Below are 22443 nucleotides of genomic sequence, written 5' to 3'. Positions count from 1 at the left end.
CTGTGTGGACTCAGGGACATGCTGATATGCAGACATCAGGCTTGTCAAATCAAAGGTGAGGCGAGACGAGCAGCTCTGTTTCCTCATGCCGCCGGCGTTCCGTCCCGGCCTACAGCTCTGTGCATCAGTGACGGTATCCACGGCAGCAGAAACACGGTCTGAATGATTCCTTATTCCACTGGCGTCCCCCACAGCAATTGAGATGCCAGAGTCCTCACACAGTACACAGGCCCAAACTAGCAGCAGAAGTGACATGAGGTTCTCAACGGCAGTGCTTCTCCTCCACACACACACGCACACACACCTCCTCCCCCACCCCGTTACCTTGGCTAATCCACAGCGCAATCCTTTTGATTTGTCGGAGGCTGATTAAACAGGGAGGCTGTGAATTGCTATGATAGAGGGTTGCTGAATCTTAGGGTGTCTCAATCTTTTCTGAATTATCTCAGTCTGGATCTCACAAATCTGAATTTCCCCCAATCAGAAGGCTGGATGTTTTTTTCATAAATGTGAACATAATTCTAAATACCACCTTAGGAGATCCTCCTGACTGTGAGCTTTAGACTTCAGAGACAATTGTTTTACATCCAGAAACATCACGGAAAGCGTATAATGTTTGAAGATAAAAATTCATGCGGCAACCAAATCAATAATCATATAATTAATATGGCTGTATGGCAGCCTTTTAAATAGCGTAACCAAGAATTGCATGACATGGATGTGACCAGGGGAATGAGAGGATAAGACCCTTTCACTTCAGGCCAGGCTAGATGATCAACAGAAGGTGATAGGAGGTTTTGGATACGAGCTCACGAGTCACATGACCCTGGAAAGAACACCTGGATGGCATACTCCTAAACAGCATCATTAAACTGAACGTCAACCACCTGATGATGTACACTAGGAGGGAAGACAGCGTCGTTTCTGCTATGAAGACCAGTATGTGACTTCCACACTCAAGGCAAGAGGGCGTATGCTCAGGCGCACGATGGCACAGAATGCTCTGATTGGTTATGCGCTCCACGAGGCTGGCGTCTGCCGTGCAACATCGCACCGAACTAAACAGCAACGTATTCACGGACGACGGAAGAATGACAAGATCAACACACATCCAGCACTCAAAGAGTAGGCACACTTATTATCTTATAATCAAAACATCAACAGATTAGAGCTTCCGATAGTCTTCATAAATGTGTCACGCGTGCTGTATTAGGTAGGGAAAATTAATGAGCAATACTGTCTCCAGCTCTACAGAAGCTTTTAATGACAACAGTAAATGCGATTTATTACTATTGAAGATTTGACACAATTTGTTACACTTCTATTTGCGGAGTTTGCAACGACAAAGGTATTGGTATTGCATTAGTATGCTTGCATTGTGCAAGTGTGAAATTGTCATATAGAAACTAACATGGGTTCCAGACTGAGCAGAAAGAATAGTCTGGACAATGACAATTTTTCAAAGAGGCGACGCAAGCATCTAGATAGCACAGGGGAAAGCGACAGTGGTAGTGGTAGAGGTGGGGACTTTTTGTTTACAACGCTGATGCAGAAATCGGACAAGCTCCCTGGGATGCTGCGAAGGACAAACCACAGCCCCTACGTGAGACGGGTTGCATGGATCCGAGAGATTCAGAAGCTCCTTCGCGATCGCAGGATAGAGCAGGCTGGCGACGTACTCAAACTACTGAGGAAGGTAAGGAAATTGCCGGCCTATTGAAATGATACCTCACGTGAAAGGTCAGTTATATGTTGCTCAAACCATCCTTTAAACACAAGGCCATTATTATGTACAAAAGACGGCTTTTATTTTTCCCATTCTTGAACAATGCGTAATTGATATGTTTTAATGTCATCGGTGAACAATCATTTTTTTGCATGTGATACATCCTGAGCAGCCACAGGTGTGAAATTACCGACCAATCATGTGGGTAATTAGGCCTACTCTTTATGACCCACAATAAACCCTGGCGTCATAGCTGATCAATGCCCTCTTGGCACCACATTTTTTATTTTCAGTTTAACAGCTGTGGTTATAGGTAATCAGATCTCCATCTCATATAATGGATGCAAACTGGGCAAAGCTCTGCACCCTTCCTTGAGAGTGGCACTCTGATACATCTGGGTTAGGTAATCCCATTTAAAAGTAATCTTCTCAAAGCAAATAGGTTTCTCATACTATGATCAATGCATTTACCAGTATACTGGTATCTCCACTACCACCACATACTAACAACATCTGTGATAACAGAGTTTCCGGCCTATGCCTGTGTTCTCATATCATAGCACACTGTATCTCCCTCTGTCTCTCCCTAACACTCAGGTATTGCCCCCGACAAGATTTCTCTTCTTAGCTATGTAATGCACCCGTTGAGCTCAACATTCACCTCCCTCATCACTCCTAATATCCCCCTCCCCCATTCTGTGTAATGGACCATTCCAACAGGTGAGAAACGGGCACAGAATTCCTGACACGAAGAAAATTCCCCGATTCGAGAGAGATCTTTCCAAGGAAAGCCAACCTTTTGTGGCGCGTGTCACAAATTTGTCCTGCAAAATCACGTCTGCCTGTTTGCGCCATCATTAGATCTTGGATATCTTGAAATTAAGCTTTTGATCGTATCAAGAATTATCGGGATAACATTACCTTCCCATTTCAATCTGTCGTTTTTGATCTGAGAGGGCAATACGTTTTCAAATCATGTTATAAGATGAAGACCCATCGTGAAAACGTGGGTGTGATAGCAGACAGACCATATCATATCCAAGCTTAGTCAGCTTTTTCCATCTCCCTCTCTTGAGCCTGTCGCACATCCAGACATTCCCCGATCATCAGTTAATTACACAGGCTTGACTGAGGAGAGTCTAGAAGCTTCTTAATCACAGTGAAGAGATAACCCAGGAAGCCCCAGCCGTCTGGCAGCCACATCGCAGGGGACCAGAACTCAACCCTCTCAAATGAGCTCCACTTTTATTAAATAAGCCCTGTTTCATCAGCTCTCACGGTATTGCAAATGAGCAGACGTCTTAGAAATTTTGCTCAACTCAATTCAATGGATGATTAACAGTTGTGTTAATTGGAAAGCGAATGGTTTGTTAATAGTTTGGGAGGAAAAAAACAAAGTCAGAAACGAGGCCTTGTTACACATGAGAAGCTCCCAATTTAGCTTCAGGCCCTGTACTGGTACATCTGTATTGATCTTGTCTGGTCGAATATGGTCAGCTATGGGGCACAAGGACAAATGATAAAAAGGCAGTTATTTGTACACCTTTGTGTAGACGAGAGAAGGATGGTCTCACCTTTTATGTGCATTGTCTCTGTTTACGATTCCCCTTGCTAAAAGGGCAGTCAGTATGTCTGCCAGACTCTCAGTCTAAATTGTCCATTGCAATCAAGGCCTGTTGTGTCTGTGTGTGTGTGTGTGTGTCCTCTCATTACAGCTCTCTATGGCTGCTTCATCTCAGACCATCACACAGACTTCCTAATTAAGGCTCTGTAGATCTGAGGCGAGGGTTAGACCAGGACTAGGCATGTTTGTAGTGACACTAGAGGGGAAATTATTTTCAATCCTGGCCCTTTTCAGCTCATTTGGCTCCAACAGTGATTTACCTAATTGCCCACACTCAAGAGGGTTTCAAAAGTGGTGTGTCCAGGCATGTTTTTCTCTCTAAAAGCATTGCTATCTATCACAGCTCAACTATCCTTTTAGAGCTTTTTAAAACAGTAGGACTGTTACAATGAGCTAATACATTACCTACTATTGTCAACAACAACAAAAAACTCTGAAAATACATGCGGCTGAAGATATTAGTCAGTTTGATCTTGAGTGTACAGGATGGCATAATAATGTGCTTGCACTTCAAATGACAAAGTGTGGGCGGATACTGGGTATCCCACAAGACAAGCTGCAGGCTGGAAAAAGACACATGAAACACATTACTCAGGTACAGCTCTCCTCAGATGAAAGCCTGTACTCCTTTCCATGAATTTGGAAGTCTGGAGTACTTTTTAAAGCTGCTACCCACCATCATATTTTGCCCAGAACTCTTTATTTTTCTCTCTATCACAAACTCATGACCTTGAACCAGAATGCGTTTTAACTCTGATCAGATTAAATCGAAATCATTGTCTTGAAAAATGCTACAAATATCTTATCTGAGCCTCGTTTTTTTAATCATCCTTCAGCAAACCACTTTGACTTGTGGTTATTTTATATTGGATTTGGCAGGATCTGGGATTGGAAGGCACATGTCTAAATGACATCTTATATAAGAACGCTGCCTTCCTTAACCTGGTGGACCCCATCTCTCACGAGCTGCTGTTGAGCCTGGCACGGGAGATGCAGTGCCCCAAGAAGGTGAGTTTTCCACGACACGACTTCCATGGCGCTGTCTCTCAGCCGGGAGTCTTGGGGCTTTATTATTCTTGACACAACCAGCAGAACAAAGCAGTGTGTCTTTAGGGGAATCAAATCCATGTTGAACATGCACTGGGGGATTGGTTAGAACAATTCACTGGCTTAATCTTTGAGTTACGTAACGGCGGTGGCCTAAACTGAATGGATAGATGTAACAAGACAGAAACCAGAGACTGGATTGAATCTCGCCTTCTTTTCTCTACAGTCTACACCATCCTTGCTTTTTTCCACACTGTTGCACACTGCCTATGATTAGATTAGCTAGCTCCAGCAAGCTTAGACACCATAATAGCTCCTCTTTCATGGTCATGATAACGCAGAAACTAGGAGTGTTAGAAGTGTTTTCGGGGCCTATTTGTTGTGTCCCTATCAAGCAAGCACGGGTAGAGGGACTGTAAATGATATTGTTTCAGGGGGCAATTTTACTGTTGTTTGACCTGACTAAACATGAAAAATCATCCTGAATTGAATAGAATGGTGTGCTGAAAAGGTCAACTGGAAAAACCGTTGCTTGACAGGTCTTGTAACCATTGTGTTACCCTTTTCATTCCGGACGTTTTTTGAGAATTCATTTTTCCGACTCTTCTTCCCCCAGGACACTGACACCATAAAGTCCTCCGATAAAATTTGCCGACAGCTGATCTACCACCTGACGCCACACTCCAAGTGGCTGAGACGGAGCATGTCCCGACCCAAATCCCAGGCCTGGTAAGCCCATCTCAACACACAGTGACCACTGATTAATCTCTTGTGACTTCCCCCTTGCCGATGTATCAAACCGATAGGTAGCTGTGTTCAGGTCTCAAAAAACAGCGTTGATGGTGTATTTAGAGTGTTTTGATTAGACAGGGACTTGGATGTGTCTGAGCAAGTCTGCTGGTGTCGTCGTGGTGACCAGAGGTGTTAGCGACATCTGTGTGCGGTTGACACCTTTTCACACACATTCAACACAGTGAACATGAAAAGAAAACGGGCAAAAGGATTTTTGGGGTATGTGGATGACATCACATTGTATGAGATGGGGTTAGTACAATCAAATTACATTCATTTGCAAAAACGCAAATATGAATATCGTGGGTGTATTAATAAAACAGCCTGTCGAAGAAACTGTATAATTATGTTTGATGCAGTAATTTCCATTTGGCAGATTGATAGACGGTAGAAATAATACCTTTTCTGAAGATGAATATACTGGAGAATAGGAACAAGACAAAGTGTGCAGTCTGGTGAGGACTCAGCGTGACTCAGCCATAGGTAGTGGAGAGACATAGAGCGAATATCAATTCAATTGGATAAAGTGGATTGGATAGAACTTGATACCTCTTTGATTCTGAAACCTTTCATTAACCGATGGGCCCCTACGTCACACGAGGGGTGAGAGTAAGTATAACTGAGACTGACTGAAAGGCTCCAATGTTGAGTCATTTTGTTGGCTCTATAAAACCATAAAACCGGGAGAGACTGTCTGACGCTGTCTGAGACATGCAGGACAAGAATTTGTCATAAACTCCCATCCTGGTTCAGCTTGGGAGAATCTACACTCACACAGCTAACATGACACCGCCTACGGTTTGTCTGCACTCACAGTTCTCTGAAAATGGATTATGTATGTAATACCCCTGGATTTTTAATACCCACATTATCTGGTATTAACATGGCTCTACTACTGCTAAATTCTGTACAAACATTGTTATGTCTAAAATAATACGACTGTGAACTAATTATCAAACGTATCCTCTCAATAGTTTAGAGTCTAACCCTAGTCTTATAAATGAGTGACCCTAATAACATCTCCATCTTTTATTCAAATGTGAATACAATGTTTTCACAATGTATGTCATAACTGATATCTCGACGACTCTATCTGCCTGTTGTCAAGTTCTAGCTTGCCGTATAGACACTGTTATTTTTTCTTCTTTTTAGAAAGACAGCTCTCTGTAGTGACAGGTCTATATATAAACCCACATCTGTGAACCTGAAGTTGAAAGTGGCAGCGCAATCTCAGTTTTTTCCACACCAATTTCCTCACATTAGATTATACGGTCACCCCGTTATACCTCTCTTCTCTCCCCTCTCTCTCCTTTCGCAGAGCTAGATCTAGTCATGACACAGAGAGTTTTTTTTGTGGGTCTCTCCATCATATGAGAATGCTGCGGTGTTGGTATTTGTCAACTCATACAACGTGTGAGATCTCTGGTACAGAGGTATAGTCAGTGACTTTTCCTTACATGACGCGTATGTTGCACACAGTAGGTGTGACAGAGCATGACATCTGCTAGCGAGGTATGTCAGTAGCTGTCTAACTCATGTCGACTCCCATGTCGATTCCCATGTCGACTCCCATGTCGACTCCCATGTCGACTCCCCAGCCCCACAGACTGACAGTCAGGGAGTGGGCGGTGATACACCTACAGTGCGGGGACTGGAGGTCAGCAGAGCGGGGAAGATTCACCGCTGGGTGGGGCTTGATTTGACATTCTGTTCCCGCTTCTTCAGTGCAGTTTTCATGGGCCTCTGAGGCGAATGAATGATTAATAGAGTGAAGCTTAAACATTAATGACTCTGCAAAAACAAAATAATGTGCCCAGTGCTATAATAGTCCTAGGGAGACATGAGGGGAAAATGGAGTCCTCCTAGAAATTATGTAAATGTGGTGCACAACACTATGCTTCTCATAGCCATCTGCTAGTGCTCTCTACTTGACACTAAATAGAGCTGTTTCTACCGACTTCATATTCACTCCATCTGCAGTCCAAATATCTTGCTACATCTATAGTGACTGTGCCTGAATCCTTGTAAGTAGTTTGTTACATTTGTGCACAACGCCAACTTAAGAGATTTAAGACTGTGAATGTGTCAGGCCCAGTAAAATAAACACATAGTGACCCTCATAAGAAGCTGAAATGGATTTTACGGCCATAAAATCAATCTGGAAATAGAAATAATACCCCAAGAATAGCAGAATAAAAAAAATTGCCAATTTCCTGATGTAGAAAACGTCCTTGCAGGGGAGCGACTGTAGGATGAAAGAGGCTTTTCTCTGAGGTTGCATTAGCAGTTCTCTCTCTGTTCCCTCGGTACGGGGAGATGGGAATAGGCTGGTCAGGCTTTGTTCACACCTGCAGGGAAACAGTGGCAGCCGGCAGCCATTAAAACTTGTTATGTGCTGTCACGGAGAGATGAGGTTCTGGCCTAACAAAAGGCCATGGGAGATGAATATCGATGCAACAAAAGAGAGAGGGAGAGAGCGGGGGAAGGGGGGAGGGGAAGGGGGAGGAGGGTGGGCATGGGACTAACTGTCAGTAAGTCGTCTCTCCGTTCCTTTTTGGGGGGATACAGCTTTTTTCGTGTTGTAAGACTCCCTCCGTGGGTCTTTGGATGTGACAGTTGTTCTGTTGGGTTCCACACTGTCAGATCCAGGTTCTTTACTCACGCCCAGTGATAGACTGCTACGCTATATAATGCTTCATGATTCTTTTGTGTCGTTGTGGAGTAACAAAGTTTACGAGGGTCTTATATCAGGTGACGGTAAACATGACACCGAGTAGTGTCTGGTGCTCGTTGACAGACATTGGGATGAATGAATGGACACTTTCCTGTACTGCGCATAGCCCATCATAAATGTTGACATGTTGTTCGTTCCTCTCTATGTGCTGTATGAGAGAGGAGGAAGGCAGGTGGGGTAATATATGTGGCTGTAGACATAAGTCAAACAAGTACTACATCAAGCAGCGAGGATACTTGTTGTTCAGCTTTAGTGGAGCCACACCATTATCAGACAAACGGCGGAGCGGGGATCGGTCAATCACTTTCGTGTACCGACTAAATATAAAATATTTGTTGGATGTGGGCAGAGGATTTACAGGCATTGCGTAATGAGTTTGTCTCTGTACTGTGCAGTATATTATGCTTTCTCTTGTCTCAATGGATGCGGTTTCTGGTCCTGCCACAAGAAAGTAATGTGTTGAAAATGAGTCTACACCTTTTTAGATACGATCTAGCTTCAGATACTTAAGATCACACAAATGTCACCTTTAAAAGGGCAGGAGGATTTTTCTCTGACAGGCCATGCACTGGCATAGACATCTAGTGCTGTGCTGATTAGCTACAGAGGAGATTATAGAATTTCAGCATCTTATTAAGGCTAAATGGAACCCAATCATTCCCTTTAGAAAATTCTTAGCCAAGGTATACGCAATCAATACAGTTGTAGTTAAATTAAGTGTACTGTTTGTTTCCTTAAAATGTTAAAGAAAACCGAAATATTTGGCTTTTTGTAAGTATACATACAGCAGATACAGGAAAAGAGAAATAAATATTCAAATGTATTTCTTACCGATCTGATCAAATTATAGTGGTTTGCATTTAATATCAAGCAAATGTGCTTGTTTTCAGATTGGAACTGATTCTGTCTGTTCATTAGAAGGAAAGCAACGCTTTAAGCTTTCAGTGCTCTTATCTTGGGCTGTTGGGAGTGTCGGATGCACTGTGTACACTAGTAAATCCTCATACTGGAGAATCTGTCAGCCTTCCGCCTGACGCCTTTCCAATCCCACTCCTCCATACAACACAGTAAACTAAATATGACACAAGGGTCATGTTCCCAGGTCACAGAAAAAGCTAAAACACAAATACCAGATCATATTAATGACCCCTGTTTCAATCTCTGCCTCGTAGAACTAAGAAAAGGAGCTAGAATATTTACCACCTCGTGTATCAACTCAAATTTACTTTTATACTTCCCCCCCCCCCCCCCATTGTCCTTTACAGTCTCAAGACAACCCTGCAGAAAAAGCTCTCCAGTGACACTGTAGACTTGTCTGGCATTCCCCTCTCCAATCGAGACGTCCGTCACGTGGCCTTCTACCTGCAGAGCAACGGAGACACCGTGGTTGCTGTCGACATCAGCTTCACTGAACTCCAGGACGACAGTCTCAGGCTCCTTCTACCCCCGCTGGGAGCCATGCCTAAACTCAACACTCTGGCCCTCAACGGCAACCGGCTCACCCTCGACATAGTCAAAGACCTCACCGAGATCCTCAAAGATCCCAAGGAGTTCTCTGGCCTGGCTTGGATCGACCTGGGCAACAACTTCGATATCTTCACCATGCCTCAGCCCCTGCTGGTGGCACTGCGCAGACGCTGCAGCCTAAAGAGCAGCCTGCCCACCATCTACGAATACACCGAGGGCCAGCCCTACAGCTACCACATGGAGATCTCCATGGAGGAGCCCAGCCACTACGAAGAGGACGAGGACGAGGAGGAGAAGGAGGAGAACGATTCTGGGGATAAGCTGGAGTTGGAGCCTTGGGGACTGGGGGGGAAGAGAGCTTCGAAGGACTTCACCCTCCACTACTGTGAGAGGTGATCCCAAGGGCTCCCCTGGCTAAAGCGTAGCTGTGGTTGACGTCTTCCCATAGCTCTCCGTATCTACCTTTGCCCATCTTGCCCTCACACTATGAGCCCCACGCACCCATTGTGGCACCGAGGGAGTTCGGCGCCACACATTCCAAGAGCTTTGCCTCCACACAGCCACCAAATCCATCTCAAAACATCCTTCCCCACGACCCACAGAGAAAAAACAGGAAGAGACGTAAAGTGACGGCGACTTACTGTGTTGGCTCCTGGGAACGAGGTGCGGTTTCATTGGAGGGGGGCTGGAAGAATTTAGGAAAAGGGCGAGCTTTCTCTCCTTCTCTTTCAGTGGCAGCTGAAAGATCCCAAGGACCACAGATCAGACGGCTTGACAGAGGAGCAGCATATTGCTGGTGGTTGAAATGGAGCTGCGCTTTCGTTTAAGAGCAGTAGATCCCTCTGGGTTCTCTACCAGGACTGAGACTATCTCTGGCAGGCAGGGCCTAGCTCCACATTGTGTGTTCTCTGTTAATCTCTCAACAAAGGCTATGAAACAAGTTCAACAGACTATACAGCCGACGACCCGTCACGTGACGCCGGCAAAACTGCAAAGTCAAGACTTTTTGCTTTTTCCCCCCCTTTCGAAATGTCCACTTGTGAATACCCACGCATCACTTGTGTAGATGTAAATGATGACACAAAACATGGCTCTGTTGTATTTCCACAGGCTATTTTTGTGCACTGGTGGTGAACAAAGCCAATCTTAGAAGACAACAGGTAGGACTCAACAAAGGACTGCTGTCACTGATTGTTTGCAGTTGTCAAAACTCTGAGATTCACCTCTTCATTTTGGTTGGTGGTTGTTTTGTCATTATTGTGCCCACCACACTTTTTTCAGAATGAAATTACAGGGTGCCATGACAACACCCCAAGGGAAGACCACTGATTCTCTTTGAAGTAAGGCTACCTCCAATGAAATCATAGTTGAGTGCTCCATTCTGCCCACACTACAAACTGCCATACTGCATCTATGATAAATGAACTCATCAATGTTTAGTACTCTAGTTCTTGTGTTTCTTTATAGTCAAAGAGGAACTTGACTGTTAAATAATAAGTAATAATACATGTTTATTCTGACTGAAGACCAGAATGTTTGAAAAATAAGTGGAAATGTTTTAGCACATGATAGCACATAATGCTACTTCACACTGCAACGCATTTTGGGAAAACATTCAAGAACTTGTACTCTTTCAGTCTCATTATAACTTGTAGTCTGTTTTATAAACTCAGATTAATGTACATTTTGTGATCGATATTAGTCATCAAGCTAATATCTAAAACATATAATGTGTGAAAGTTCAAAGCTGTATTATGTCAAATTATTGCCGTCTATTGTTTTGGTGTTTCGTCATTTGTCAGTTACAGTAATTATTCTAATTGTGAAGCTGAGCCCACTAAGCTCTCCAATTTGGACATAAACAATGTGGAAATGTATTAAGGGGTAATGTTCACCATCTGACTTCTGAGCTAAATGCACACTGTGCTGGGAAAATTCAGCTTTCAGGACATCGTACATATACGTGCTTACCTTGTAAATTGTGTGTATGTTTATTAAAAAAAGTCAAGATGTTTTAAAGAGTTCCCTGTGACAATAGATTTACTGTCAACTGTCTGCTTAGGTCACTCATAGCATTGTTTGTCAATGTTATACTCTCTGTCAACTCTCTTAGTTGTATTTGTCATACCATTGACTGTGAATGACAATTAACTGCCAATAAAACAATCAAAGGTACCGTGTTGGTTTGGTCTGGCTGATGTGTTCTAGACTGAGAAAAGGACGTTTCAGTCTCCAGAGCCTGTGTGGGTGAGACTGCGTGTTAGTGTTGATTGATTTGTTATGTCTGGAGAGTTAATGTTAGGGCCGGCCAGGAGAGGATATGAGGGGCTGTTAATCACTTGGTGTCTCTGCAGGTCAGCTTTTTAGATGGAGAAACAGGATGTGTGGACTATATGTTGTCTCTTATCAGAACAGGTCAGCATGCACATTAAAGGCAGTATAAAGAAGACGTCTGGTCTGAAATGGTGGGCTGTCTGTGTGCCATTCATCAATGGGTAATTGGTTCCCTTTGAGAAAGACGTGAATTGCCCTCAACGCCCGGAGTGAGGTTGGGTCTGTCTGGTGTCCCAGCCCTCAGTCCTGCCCAGCCTTTGGTCCCTGCTGGCAGAGATGGTAATGTGACATTTTCACCAGGAGGTCCCTAGAAGGTCACAGCACAGTGTGACTGTCACACCACCCAAGGCTGAGTACCATGGGGTCAGGTTACAGCTACATAAGTCACCTGGAAAATACTCTACCTAATCAATACCACAGGGAAATCATCTGCTATGGGAACAAATAACAATGTCTTCAATACATGTTAAAGTCTTTCATATTTAATTACACTACCCAGTCTATTTAATTAGACTGGATAATTACCAACTGAACTGATTCGATGTGATTTAATTATCACTGATTTATCACTGAGTTTGCAATACGAAATAAAATACAAAAATGCATATGAAAACATTCATTGTTATCGGCACGTGATAGAATCAGAAAGTCAGAGGAACACATCCACGATGACATTATTCAAAAACTTTGAATTGGGAAAAAGCTTTGTATTGGTTGTGAGTCATTTTTTGATCCGATTATCTTTCCCAGATCCGTTTGCTCCAGTACAAAACATAACACACTGACAGCTCTTTTCAAAATATGGCACAGAACTACAAAAATACCCAGTAGATTTCAATAGGGATGAGCTCGGCTTATAAAATATGGGCGTCCAACCCACTGATTCCCCGCTGAGATTCAACAATACAATTTTATTTTTATAGTCCCTTAGCAACTGCTAAGGCTTCGCTTATAATATGCTTCATCTATGCTGTAAGCCCCTTGGCAAGGCTTTCACTTCAAGAAGTTTGAAACACTTGATATACATAAAACACCACCAAAACACCATTGCTAATGAGTATTATCAATTAAGAGGGAGCCACTGCTGTTGTTAAATACTAGTTAAACAAAAGTGTTACAAATTTAAAATTTACATCTGTTGGCACATTACAAATTCTAGACAGTGTACATACATTCGACAAGATGGATGCATTATAGCAGTGGAACATCAGGTTCTCCAGTAATAGCATATACAAGTACTAAAAATAAAAGATCACACGGAACAAGGACAAATAACCTGGTATTTAAAACACTGTCACAGTACCATTTGCAGCTCAGTGTCACCAGCTGTTGACCTTTAGGGGGTTGTTGAAGCACTCATCACTTTCATTAAAGGCACGACCTGGTAGTCAGCTAAAACAGGAACAAGGAAGTCTCATATTCTGTCTGTGGTATGACAGCCATGCAATAGCTCCGGTCGGCTGGCTGGTTTCGGCGGTTGGTCAAGCCCTCGTTTGGCAGTACATTTAGTACCCAGCTGGTTTGCCTAACTTCCTTGAATCGGACACAGCATGAATGCACCCATCCTCCTTCTTCACGGCATTGACCACGTTGAAGAAATAATTCTGCGACTTCACTGTGTGTCCCAGAGCCTTCAGAGCTTCGCTGACTGACTAGGGAACAGAGGACGATGTTAGTGATTGGACAGGGGATGAACCAGTGCCATGCACATCTTGTATAGTGCTGGACACGATACATGTCAGAACATTCTGGAAGTTCATAACAACCATGTGTAGTGTTGTACCTTGTCAAAGTCTGGTTCAAATTTCACCGCGTTTTTCGAGTCCACGAAGACAATAGGGGTTGAAATAGCCTCATGTAGGCTTTTTCCAAACCACAGATGGTACATAAGTGTCTGGGAAAGAGACAGAGAACTAACAGGATGAGGAGGAAAACGACGGTCCTTCTGTCCACGGTGCGACAAGGACACAGAGAGTGTTATGAAACATGCAGTGGGGCGGAATTTCACGTGATCTTTGTGACGACCAGGGGAATTGTATGCGTACAGTAAATGTGTGTTGATCACATGATGTGGACGCACTGAACACATACCGAAGCCATCCCAGTGGTGATCATGCTTCCACCTGAACCACCAATCACCAGAGTCTTAGACTTGGAATGTAGCACGACAGGGGACATGGAAGAAGGGGGCTGCTCTCCTGCGAGTAAACAAAAGGGTGTACTGTATTACAGAGCCTCCCTTCACAAAGAAACCAAAGGTTAGGAATATCATAAAGAATTCAGAGGAAAAGGTTGGCTCGAGTTTCATTTGCATTCATTTGCATTACCAGCAACGACGTGTTCGGCCTTCCCACAGAAATCCGACAACTCGTTGTTGAGGATGACACCAGTGCTCGGAGAGACGACATTTGATCCAAATCTGTGACGGGGAAAATGTATTTTTATTTTTATCAACAGATCATCTGGATGGAGAGATTATACCGATAATATTGACCCAGAGACCATACATAACGTACATGTGATTGATGGTGCTGGTTACAGATACTGCACTCCCATCCTCAGCCAGAACAGACACATGTGTGGTCCCCATGCTCTCCACATATGGAGTGACATCATAATACGGGTCATCATAACTCCTGTCACTGCTGATCTTACTCCTGATGTGGTCAGCAAAGTTCTGTTTTGTGAAGTTGAATGCTTTCTAAAGAAAGATGGGGACATTGTTAGGACTGTCTCCCTAAACTGATCATTCGATCCATAGTGAAATGACTGAAGGCCACACAGATTCAGTTGAAAAATGTTATTTAAAAAAGAAAGTGACAAAACACAATGAGAAGTCATAATATGTGACTGATTGCAATACCTTCATTGAGCTTTGTTTTGCATTGTTGGTGAAAGCTGGCCCTTATAGAAAAAGCTCAATAAAACGGTGGCTCTGTTTTCAGGCTGGCCCAGGCCACTGGTAATGCATTTCCCCACATTGCCCCAAAACAACAAAACAATACTTTCTTTTGGTGTGGAATGAGAGGGATTTAAACAATTCTACAATTCTAGGGAGATCAACATTCTTCCTCGGGATCATTGTGTTGGACCTGGGACCCAGAGAAGCTAATGTTCTCTATTTGTTTTTTGGATGGCCGTAAAAGAAGTTGGATTTGGACAAACATCCCCAGCACACCTGCCAGCACTAACATCTCATCGGAGGGTTTACATCACCCAGAGACTGTTCCGTCAAAAAAAAAAAGATAAAACCATCCATTTTTGTCAGAGCCTTGGCATTGACCTTCATGGGGACAGACTTTCTTGTCATCTCCAGCAATTTATACAAAAACGTACCCCCTCTGGATTGAACTGAGGATCGCGTATGTATTTCCTGAGTCCATTGGCAAACTTGCATGCTTCGATGTAGCGATGGTACGTGAGGATCTTCTGCTCACCCATCACTGCGGCGGCGTCCAGATTGTATCCTGCAGACAATGACATTAGGAAAAGATCAGCACGGATTGAACTGTCAGGATGCTGTGCATCTTTAGTATCTAATTAGCAACGTAGACATTAGACATTCCATCATCTATTAGTAGGATACACTCATGGTGATGATTTGTCCTTAATGATCAAAACAATATTAGGCGATGAAACTGGATGTCTTCATTCTGTCCGGATCCAAATTCATGTAGGAAAGTTCTATATCTTTGGTGTTGCAACTCTAACCTTTCATAATATTGAGCAGGAGGCTGAGGATAGCGCCTCCTGCTGGGGGTGGCGGTAGATGCATCTTATACTCTCCCAGGGGAACAGTCCATGCATCGGTCACTGTGACTTTAAACGACTGCAGGTCTTCCATCGTCAGTGACCCGCCTGAGAAGCAGTAAGGGGGAAATTAAATACATTCATGCTGTAGCTCAATCAGATTCCAATAGATTTTTTATTTCACAACATCGATTTGTCCACTGGAGATCCGATAACAATGCGGGGCAGCCTTATTAGAATGGAAGAGGGTAGGGATTCAGAATATTAATTTGTACTTTACCTGATTCTCTAATGTCTCGGACTAAATTTTCAGCGATTTTTCCTGTATAGAAAGCATCTGCCCCTTGGTTGGCAATGACCTCCAAAGTATCAGCTAGTTTTTCAAACTTCAGAGTATCGTTAACCTTTAGCATGTTCCCATCCTTGTCTGAAAACAGCTGGCTGGGAAACAAAGACAAAGCAATGACAAGGCAGACAAAGCAATACTTATGGGAATATTATCACAGTGAGTAAGAACTGGAAAATGACACATGCCACCATGTCACCCAACCCCATCCCAGTCTTTCCTTACGAAGGCTGAAATGTTGGGAGGACAAATACTGTGTGTCTCACCGTAATGCTGGTGTCTCGTTCTTGTCAGCTAAATGGACAAAACGTCCCAGGATTGGGGGTAAAGGAAATCCCTCTCTAGCTAGTTGGATAGTGGGTTGAAAGAGACTGGCCCAGGGCAGTTTCCCATATAGTCGGTGGGCTTGTTCATACCCACGAATCTCACCAGGCACACCAATCCAAAGGCTGCCTGGAAAGAAAATAAGCAGAGAGACAGAAAGTTTAAGAGCTGGAAATATTGAAAACGTTCTCCACATAATGATCAGGATTTTGCATATTGAGTCAAGCTCATGAATACTTTACATATCACAGAAGAGAAAAATTGTTTGCTTAACAAATACTGAACACAACACACATTTGTTCTTTGTGTGTGGCCTTGGCTCTGAACCCAGCATGTTCATTGCTTTAGCCATACCAGGGCTCTTGTTTTGTATGTATATGATCAGACTGTTCTGAGGAGGGGGAGGGCTACAGAATAAGACCATCTGGCAAATGACTGGAGAAGTAGGGTAAAAGGGTAGTGGTCATCAAAACAAACTGGAGTCTATAAAATGGAAGCTGGCCCACAAAAGAGGCTTTGGGGGCAGGTGGGCAGGTCTGAACAGGCGCTCCAGACTAAGTCAAAATATTGTGAGGACTGCAAGTCGCTTGAAACACCTTTTGTTCACCCTAAGATAAAATAACTCGGAGTTTTGATGTGCCTACCTGTTTGAGGACATTTGCTCAGTAAGTCCGTTGTCAACTTCTTGGGGACACGCTCTCGAGCATTAATGATCTTGACAACACCTATAAAACCCAAATACATGTTTAAAGTAGCATTGTTTATAACATGGATCTCTCACTTGAGCTGATGAATTACGTCCCATACCGTTGCTATCCATCACTGTGAATATAGATCCCCCGCCGATGCCCATGCTCTGTGGGTGGATGACAGAAGTGCATAATAACGTCGCAATGGCTCCATCTACTGCAGATCCTCCTTTCTGCAGGATGTTTCTGTAAACAATTTCAAAGGTTCTGTCATTAGGAAAAGTTAATGTTTCCCGACTTTTTATCAGGTTACTTAATGCACAAACTTCTACTTCTTCATTACATCCGGATCATGATCGGAGTCGTTCTGTATAGATGCACCTAAAGGTAATAGGCTATAACTCACGTAAGCGCCTCACCGACTCTTTCAATTAATTGTTTAATAACTGAACCTAACAAACTAGAACTGAAACCACACACCTCTATCCTCACCAAACCTGTGCGCTCTTTGCGCTCATGTCTGAATGGAATTAAACAGCCTATAACCAGTTTGACCTCTATCAAAATAACCAACGCAACAAGTTCAGAACACTTACCGTCCAACTTTTGAGCATGTTTCTGAGTCTGCAGCTACGGCTGCGTGTTTATACACCTCCTCGGGACATCCGCGGTTCACAGACACAGCTATACAAACTATTATAATAATAACGCATAATACAGTTAATGATAAACATGTGTATAACCTAGCCTTTGATCTAGCCATAGTTGTCAATTCCCACTGCGGCACTCACTAAAACTAAAAAGTCTAGTCTCAGACCTCCCCTGAACAGATGGGTAGAAATCTCCACCCCTTAAGACAATTTAAGGACCAGACGCTACGAGCGCGCGAGAGGGATAGAAATCCTATAAATTGGTGAGTCATGTCATGTCAGCAATTATCTGGCCTATTTAACTACAGTAAATAATCATATGTGGTGGGCGGAGCTGTTGAGGGATTAGAACAATGGAGAGTTACACCTGGTCGAGAACACTTCTGGCTAATCTGAAACACCAGTTTGTTTGACAAACAATCCCACTACATAGGCAACCTCTGAACAGGGTGATAAGTAGTGTGTGCACGAACAGATCATGACCAGAAAGAAAAAAGGGTAATTTGCCATCATTTCAAGGCTTGTGGCTGCATGATAACACTGGACTCGCAGCACATTGATTCTGATTGGACACTGCTCAGATTAGCAATGAATCTGGGAAATGTCGTTTTACGGTGAAGTCAACAAGCGCTGCTTCTGTTGGAGCAGTCTTTCAAGTGAGATTCCGAGTTTGATAGCTGCATGACCTGGAACTTGGTTAACATTGATCGTTTCGTAAATTCGACGATTGTAGTTCAGCGACTTGAAACAACCTCATGAAAGATACGAAGAGGCCCACTTTATGATGCGCTTGTGATATCCGTCAATCCTTTCTCTTCGACTGTCTTCCTGTTGCACCGCGGTGAAAGCAGATTTCCTAGTTTATCGGAATGGGGCAAAATGAACAACGTCGATCATAGACAACTATACGTGGTTGTAATTGCTGCAGAAAGGCGAACCTTGGACATCTGACAAGTATATACTTGTAGCCTATGAACCACAAAAATGAAACATAGGTGAGATTGAACAATGTCTGTGTTATTATTAGCCCTGATTATTATTATATCTGGAATTAATATCATTATAACAATGAATGTTCTTGGAATAATTATATTTGGTGCTTTATTCTACGACAGCTATAGCATCTGTCGGGGTTTATAAAGACAGCTTGATGGCCGACTAGTAGCCCATAAGACCGACTACGGTTTGTGTGTAGGCAGGCGCATGGGTTTTCTAGGCAGGGATATGGAGGAGGCTATGGGAAATAGATTTGGTGGGTGTCAAGGAACGAGGAAAGAAGGAGAGAGAGAGAAAATGGACATTGTGGATGGGCCCATATGGTGTATGTTTAACGGCGCAGTTCTTGAAGCAACGATTGAACCTGGCAGAGCGAGACACTGTGTGGGAGCGTCTTGGACCGGGGGTTCCCAACGATTCTGTCCAAGCAGTAGCCAAACCATTGTTGGTGCGGTGGCTAGATGCAAGAGCTGAATAAGGAAGTTCTGTCTTTCTCCTTGGCACTTGTTTATGTTATTACAGTCTGACTTGTGCGTGTCGTGATTGCGGTTGGAGAATCTTGCAGTGACAGATAGGTATTTGGTTAGTGATGCTTTTGTCGCATGTTTTGTTTACATCATGTAGCCTATTTATCCCAATTGACTTGATGTCAGCAACGCTGTCATAAAAAACATTATGACTTCAACATACAATGTGTAGCCTACAAAGCTCTTAGGCTTTAGGCTACTTGTTCATGTGGGTGGATACCATCACTGTTTATTCACATTTGCGTAATCGTGTGAGTGTAAGAGAGAGCCAAAGAGACGGAGAGAGAGATTGAGAGAGGGGTTATGTAGTGAGAACGATTCTGGTGTTTAAATGCAGCAATATGCTCATGACTCATGGCTTTGTACAGTGCAGTGCGGAGGTGTAGCCTGTGTGTGTTTAGAGAGCTGAATTTCAAAATGTCATCTTCACTGTGTGTGTACGGTGTGTGTGTGTAGCCAATGCAGTCCAGGGTGCTGTGTGGGTTTCAGCAGGTGTTTCTAAGGGGTGTGTGGGTGGGGAGGCAGGTTGGGGGGGGGGGGGGGGGGGGGGGGGGGGGGGGGGGATGGAACGATGCAGATTGCAGTTGTAATGTTAGCTACATGAATGATGAAAAGCTTGTCTTTAATATAATTTTGTTACTCTCTTTTTCTTTCCCCTGATGCCGAACAGAGCTTCCCCGAGGTGGACTGTCTGTCTGCATTCGCCCCAATGAGGGACGAAGGGAGCCGCACAAATACCGCACACCCCGCAGAGGGATCGCCCCCTCGAGTGCTGAAATGTTAAGATTGGAAACCGGGTGCGTGTCACCTGTCTGAGATTGTCAGACTCACACCTCGGGGGTCCCTGATAGGAGCTCCATGAAGCCAAGCTCACAGACACACAGGGAGAATTGTGTCATTTGAAATCAGTGTTAAGAAGGGAGTTTTTTTTCCCCCGCTGACCTTTTCGACTGCAGTTAAAAAAAAAAAAAAAAAAAAAGCTCCAACTCAACAGGGTTCTAGGATGGAGTGGTCATTGGAGAGGGTTAGGGAGATGGTGGCTGGTGGAATGCAGTCCATGAGGGAGTGTGAATCCAGTGCCTTTGGCACAGCTATGTGTCTGCTGTTGCTCTTTGTATGGTATTGTTACAGGGTGGGCCGCGAGCACAGCTCCAGCCCTCTGCGTGGGGGCTACAGCACAGAGCCCAGTCGGGTGGGTGGGGGCGCGGGGGTCTCACTGAGCCCAGAGGGCGGTGGCAGGGGAAAGGGGAGGCAGGTGTCCGGCGTGGAGGAGCAGAATGGCTTCGCCTACTGCCAGTCCACAGAGTGTTTCCGCTGCTCACACACTGGGGAGGGTCTGAACCAGAGGCTGTACCATAGCTTGCAGGATTACGCCAAGCGCTACACCTGGTCCGGGATGGGGAGGGTGCACAAAGGGGTGAGGGACCAAGGCCGCTACCTCACCAGCCGGCCCACCATCCAGAGACCAGAAGTGTTTTTCCTCCCAGACCTGCCCTCTGCACCTTTCTTCTCCCGGGACGCACAGAAACACGACGTGGAGCTTCTGGAGCGCAGTTTCCCCGCCCTGCTGGCTGAGTTTGAGAACATCTACCAGCACCCCCCTGCCAGGGCGGGCTCTGCGCTCCCTCCAGGGTGGAAAACCAACACCACCCCTCACGGACAGTGGTGGACCTTCTACCTGGTGAACCAGGGCACTCCATTGGCCCTCAACGCCCGGAGGTGCCCCCGAGCCTGGCGAGTGCTCGGCCAGCTGCGTACCTTCATCGCTAACAACGTGTTTGGGAACGCCTGCTTCTCTGTGCTCACCCCCGGGGCTCTGATCGCGGAGCATTACGGGCCAACCAATGTCAGAGTGCGCTGCCACCTAGGTGAGAGTTGGAGCTGCCTATAGGGCTGCATCCGTTTACAAAAACAGCACTGGCATAGATAGATGCACCAGAGCCTGGCTCTATAGTATTTATGCTACCACCCAAGTCTTTTTTCAAACATACACTATGGATGTGTTACATGAGCAGTTTAACGTTATGTAATAATGTCCCCAGCTGTTGGCATATTTTATGGCCTATCACACTTTGCTGTTTTTCCTCCAAAGGTCTTAAAGTGCCCCCTACGTGTGAGCTGGTGGTTGGGGGCGAACCACAGTGCTGGTCTGAGGGCAGCTGTCTGCTGTTTGACGACTCCTTCCTGCACAGGGCCTTCCATGAGGGTGAGGTCTGTGGGAGAGCTGGTGACAGGGGACAGAGTTTGTGCTTTGTGCTGTCATTGTAGAAGCTGTTAAAATGGGTTTCGCTGAGAGGAATGTGGGGAGAACTGGAAGGGTTTTGTCAGCGCTTGTTCTGTTTGTCACCTTTGGCGTCTCTGTTTTCAGGGAGTCCTGAGGATGGTCCCAGAGTTGTCTTTATGGTGGATCTGTGGCATCCTAATGTGGCTGCTGCTGAGAGACAGGCTTTGGACTACATTTTCACTCCAGGACGCTGAGAAGAGAGGAGAAGAGGAGTGAGTGAGTGAATGAATGAATGAATGAATGAATGAATGAAAGAGTTAGTGATTGAGTGAGTGAGTTAGTGATTGAGTGAGTTAGTGAGTGAGTGAGTGAAAAAAACACCTGAGACAGAGGGCAGAGAGCAAGTTGTGTGAATTGAACAGTGGGAATGGGAAACAGCTTTAGTTTCTCTACCAGTACCCAAGCTCACTGTGTATATATGCTCAGTTGTCCTCTAACCTTACTTCTCCCTGTATCCTCTCTTAGCAGCTAACGACTTTGACTAACTAATGTCAAATGTTGCATAAATGTTTACAAACACAATCCTTAATGCGTGATTATCCCTGCCCATGTGTGATAAGTGTACTGTGTCCTCCTTTTAAAATCAATACAGCTTTCACAAAACATGGTTGGATAAGCACATTTTTAGGTCAAATGATTTGCTCGAGGCATCCTGTGCTGTTGCTGCACTGGAGAAATGTTTGTTACTCGTGAAATTTACTAATTGAGAAATAGTTGTAATATGGTTGGATTTGATATCAACTTTGTATTTCTGTAAATAGGGTTGATGTACTAAGAACCACAAGGGTTTAAAATGGCATTTCAATTATGTTTTACTGCTTTTACGGATATTAGTTAATATTTCAAAGCAGTTGATGTTCTAATTGTTAATTCACTTGGTGTTACTATTGTTTAGTGACATTTTACATAATTCAGTGATCTTTAAAATCATACCAACAGTATTGTGTAATTATTCCTTCATAGATTATCATTGTGCTGATTTTAAACAATATATTTAATAAATGGCCGATTTTCGTTTTAAATTCAGTGACTTGTTTGTCCATGTGTGTCAGTTTGTAGTCCTCTGCAGGTTCTTATATTTTATAAACGAGATTTTAACAGGACTTAATCTTACAGACTAAACTGAGATTATAGAAAATGGGACTGTTTCAAC

At 44.1% G+C, this 22443-nt stretch overlaps 3 protein-coding genes across 4 annotated transcripts; 2 read left to right on the top strand and 1 right to left on the bottom strand.

Moving 5' to 3' along the window:
* The first annotated feature begins 1046 nt into the window (after positions 1–1046).
* Positions 1047–11540, top strand: lrrc75ba (leucine rich repeat containing 75Ba). The gene is made up of 4 exons (XM_047048371.1): positions 1047–1696; positions 4230–4358; positions 5014–5126; positions 9189–11540. Exons 1-4 carry the CDS (start codon positions 1412–1414, stop codon positions 9784–9786), a joined length of 1125 nt encoding a protein of 374 aa, XP_046904327.1. The 5' UTR covers positions 1047–1411; the 3' UTR covers positions 9787–11540.
* Positions 11541–12325: 785 nt separating this feature from the next.
* Positions 12326–17688, bottom strand: ggt5a (gamma-glutamyltransferase 5a). The gene is made up of 12 exons (XM_047048448.1): positions 17430–17688; positions 16952–17079; positions 16789–16869; positions 16087–16273; positions 15755–15915; positions 15436–15582; positions 15061–15191; positions 14241–14425; positions 14052–14143; positions 13816–13922; positions 13508–13618; positions 12326–13376 (listed from the first exon to the last, which is right to left on the bottom strand). Exons 1-12 carry the CDS (start codon positions 17594–17596, stop codon positions 13230–13232), a joined length of 1644 nt encoding a protein of 547 aa, XP_046904404.1. The 5' UTR covers positions 17597–17688; the 3' UTR covers positions 12326–13229.
* On the top strand, positions 17668–22316 carry asphd2 (aspartate beta-hydroxylase domain containing 2). 2 transcript variants are annotated; one of them, XM_047048451.1, is made up of 4 exons: positions 17668–17746; positions 19677–20874; positions 21099–21212; positions 21375–22316. In XM_047048451.1, exons 2-4 carry the CDS (start codon positions 20010–20012, stop codon positions 21482–21484), a joined length of 1089 nt encoding a protein of 362 aa, XP_046904407.1. In that variant the 5' UTR covers positions 17668–17746; positions 19677–20009; the 3' UTR covers positions 21485–22316. The 2 variants fall into 2 exon arrangements, with proteins under 2 accessions (XP_046904407.1, XP_046904406.1); XM_047048450.1 differs by lacking the exon at positions 17668–17746 and adding an exon at positions 17868–18478.
* Positions 22317–22443: the final 127 nt, after the last annotated feature.

Source organism: Hypomesus transpacificus, chromosome 24 (assembly GCF_021917145.1).
Source record: "Hypomesus transpacificus isolate Combined female chromosome 24, fHypTra1, whole genome shotgun sequence".
NCBI classification, from domain to species: Eukaryota; Metazoa; Chordata; class Actinopteri; order Osmeriformes; family Osmeridae; genus Hypomesus; species Hypomesus transpacificus.
Note: the sequence above shows the minus strand (reverse complement) of the source record. Positions and strands in the feature narration are given on the sequence as shown.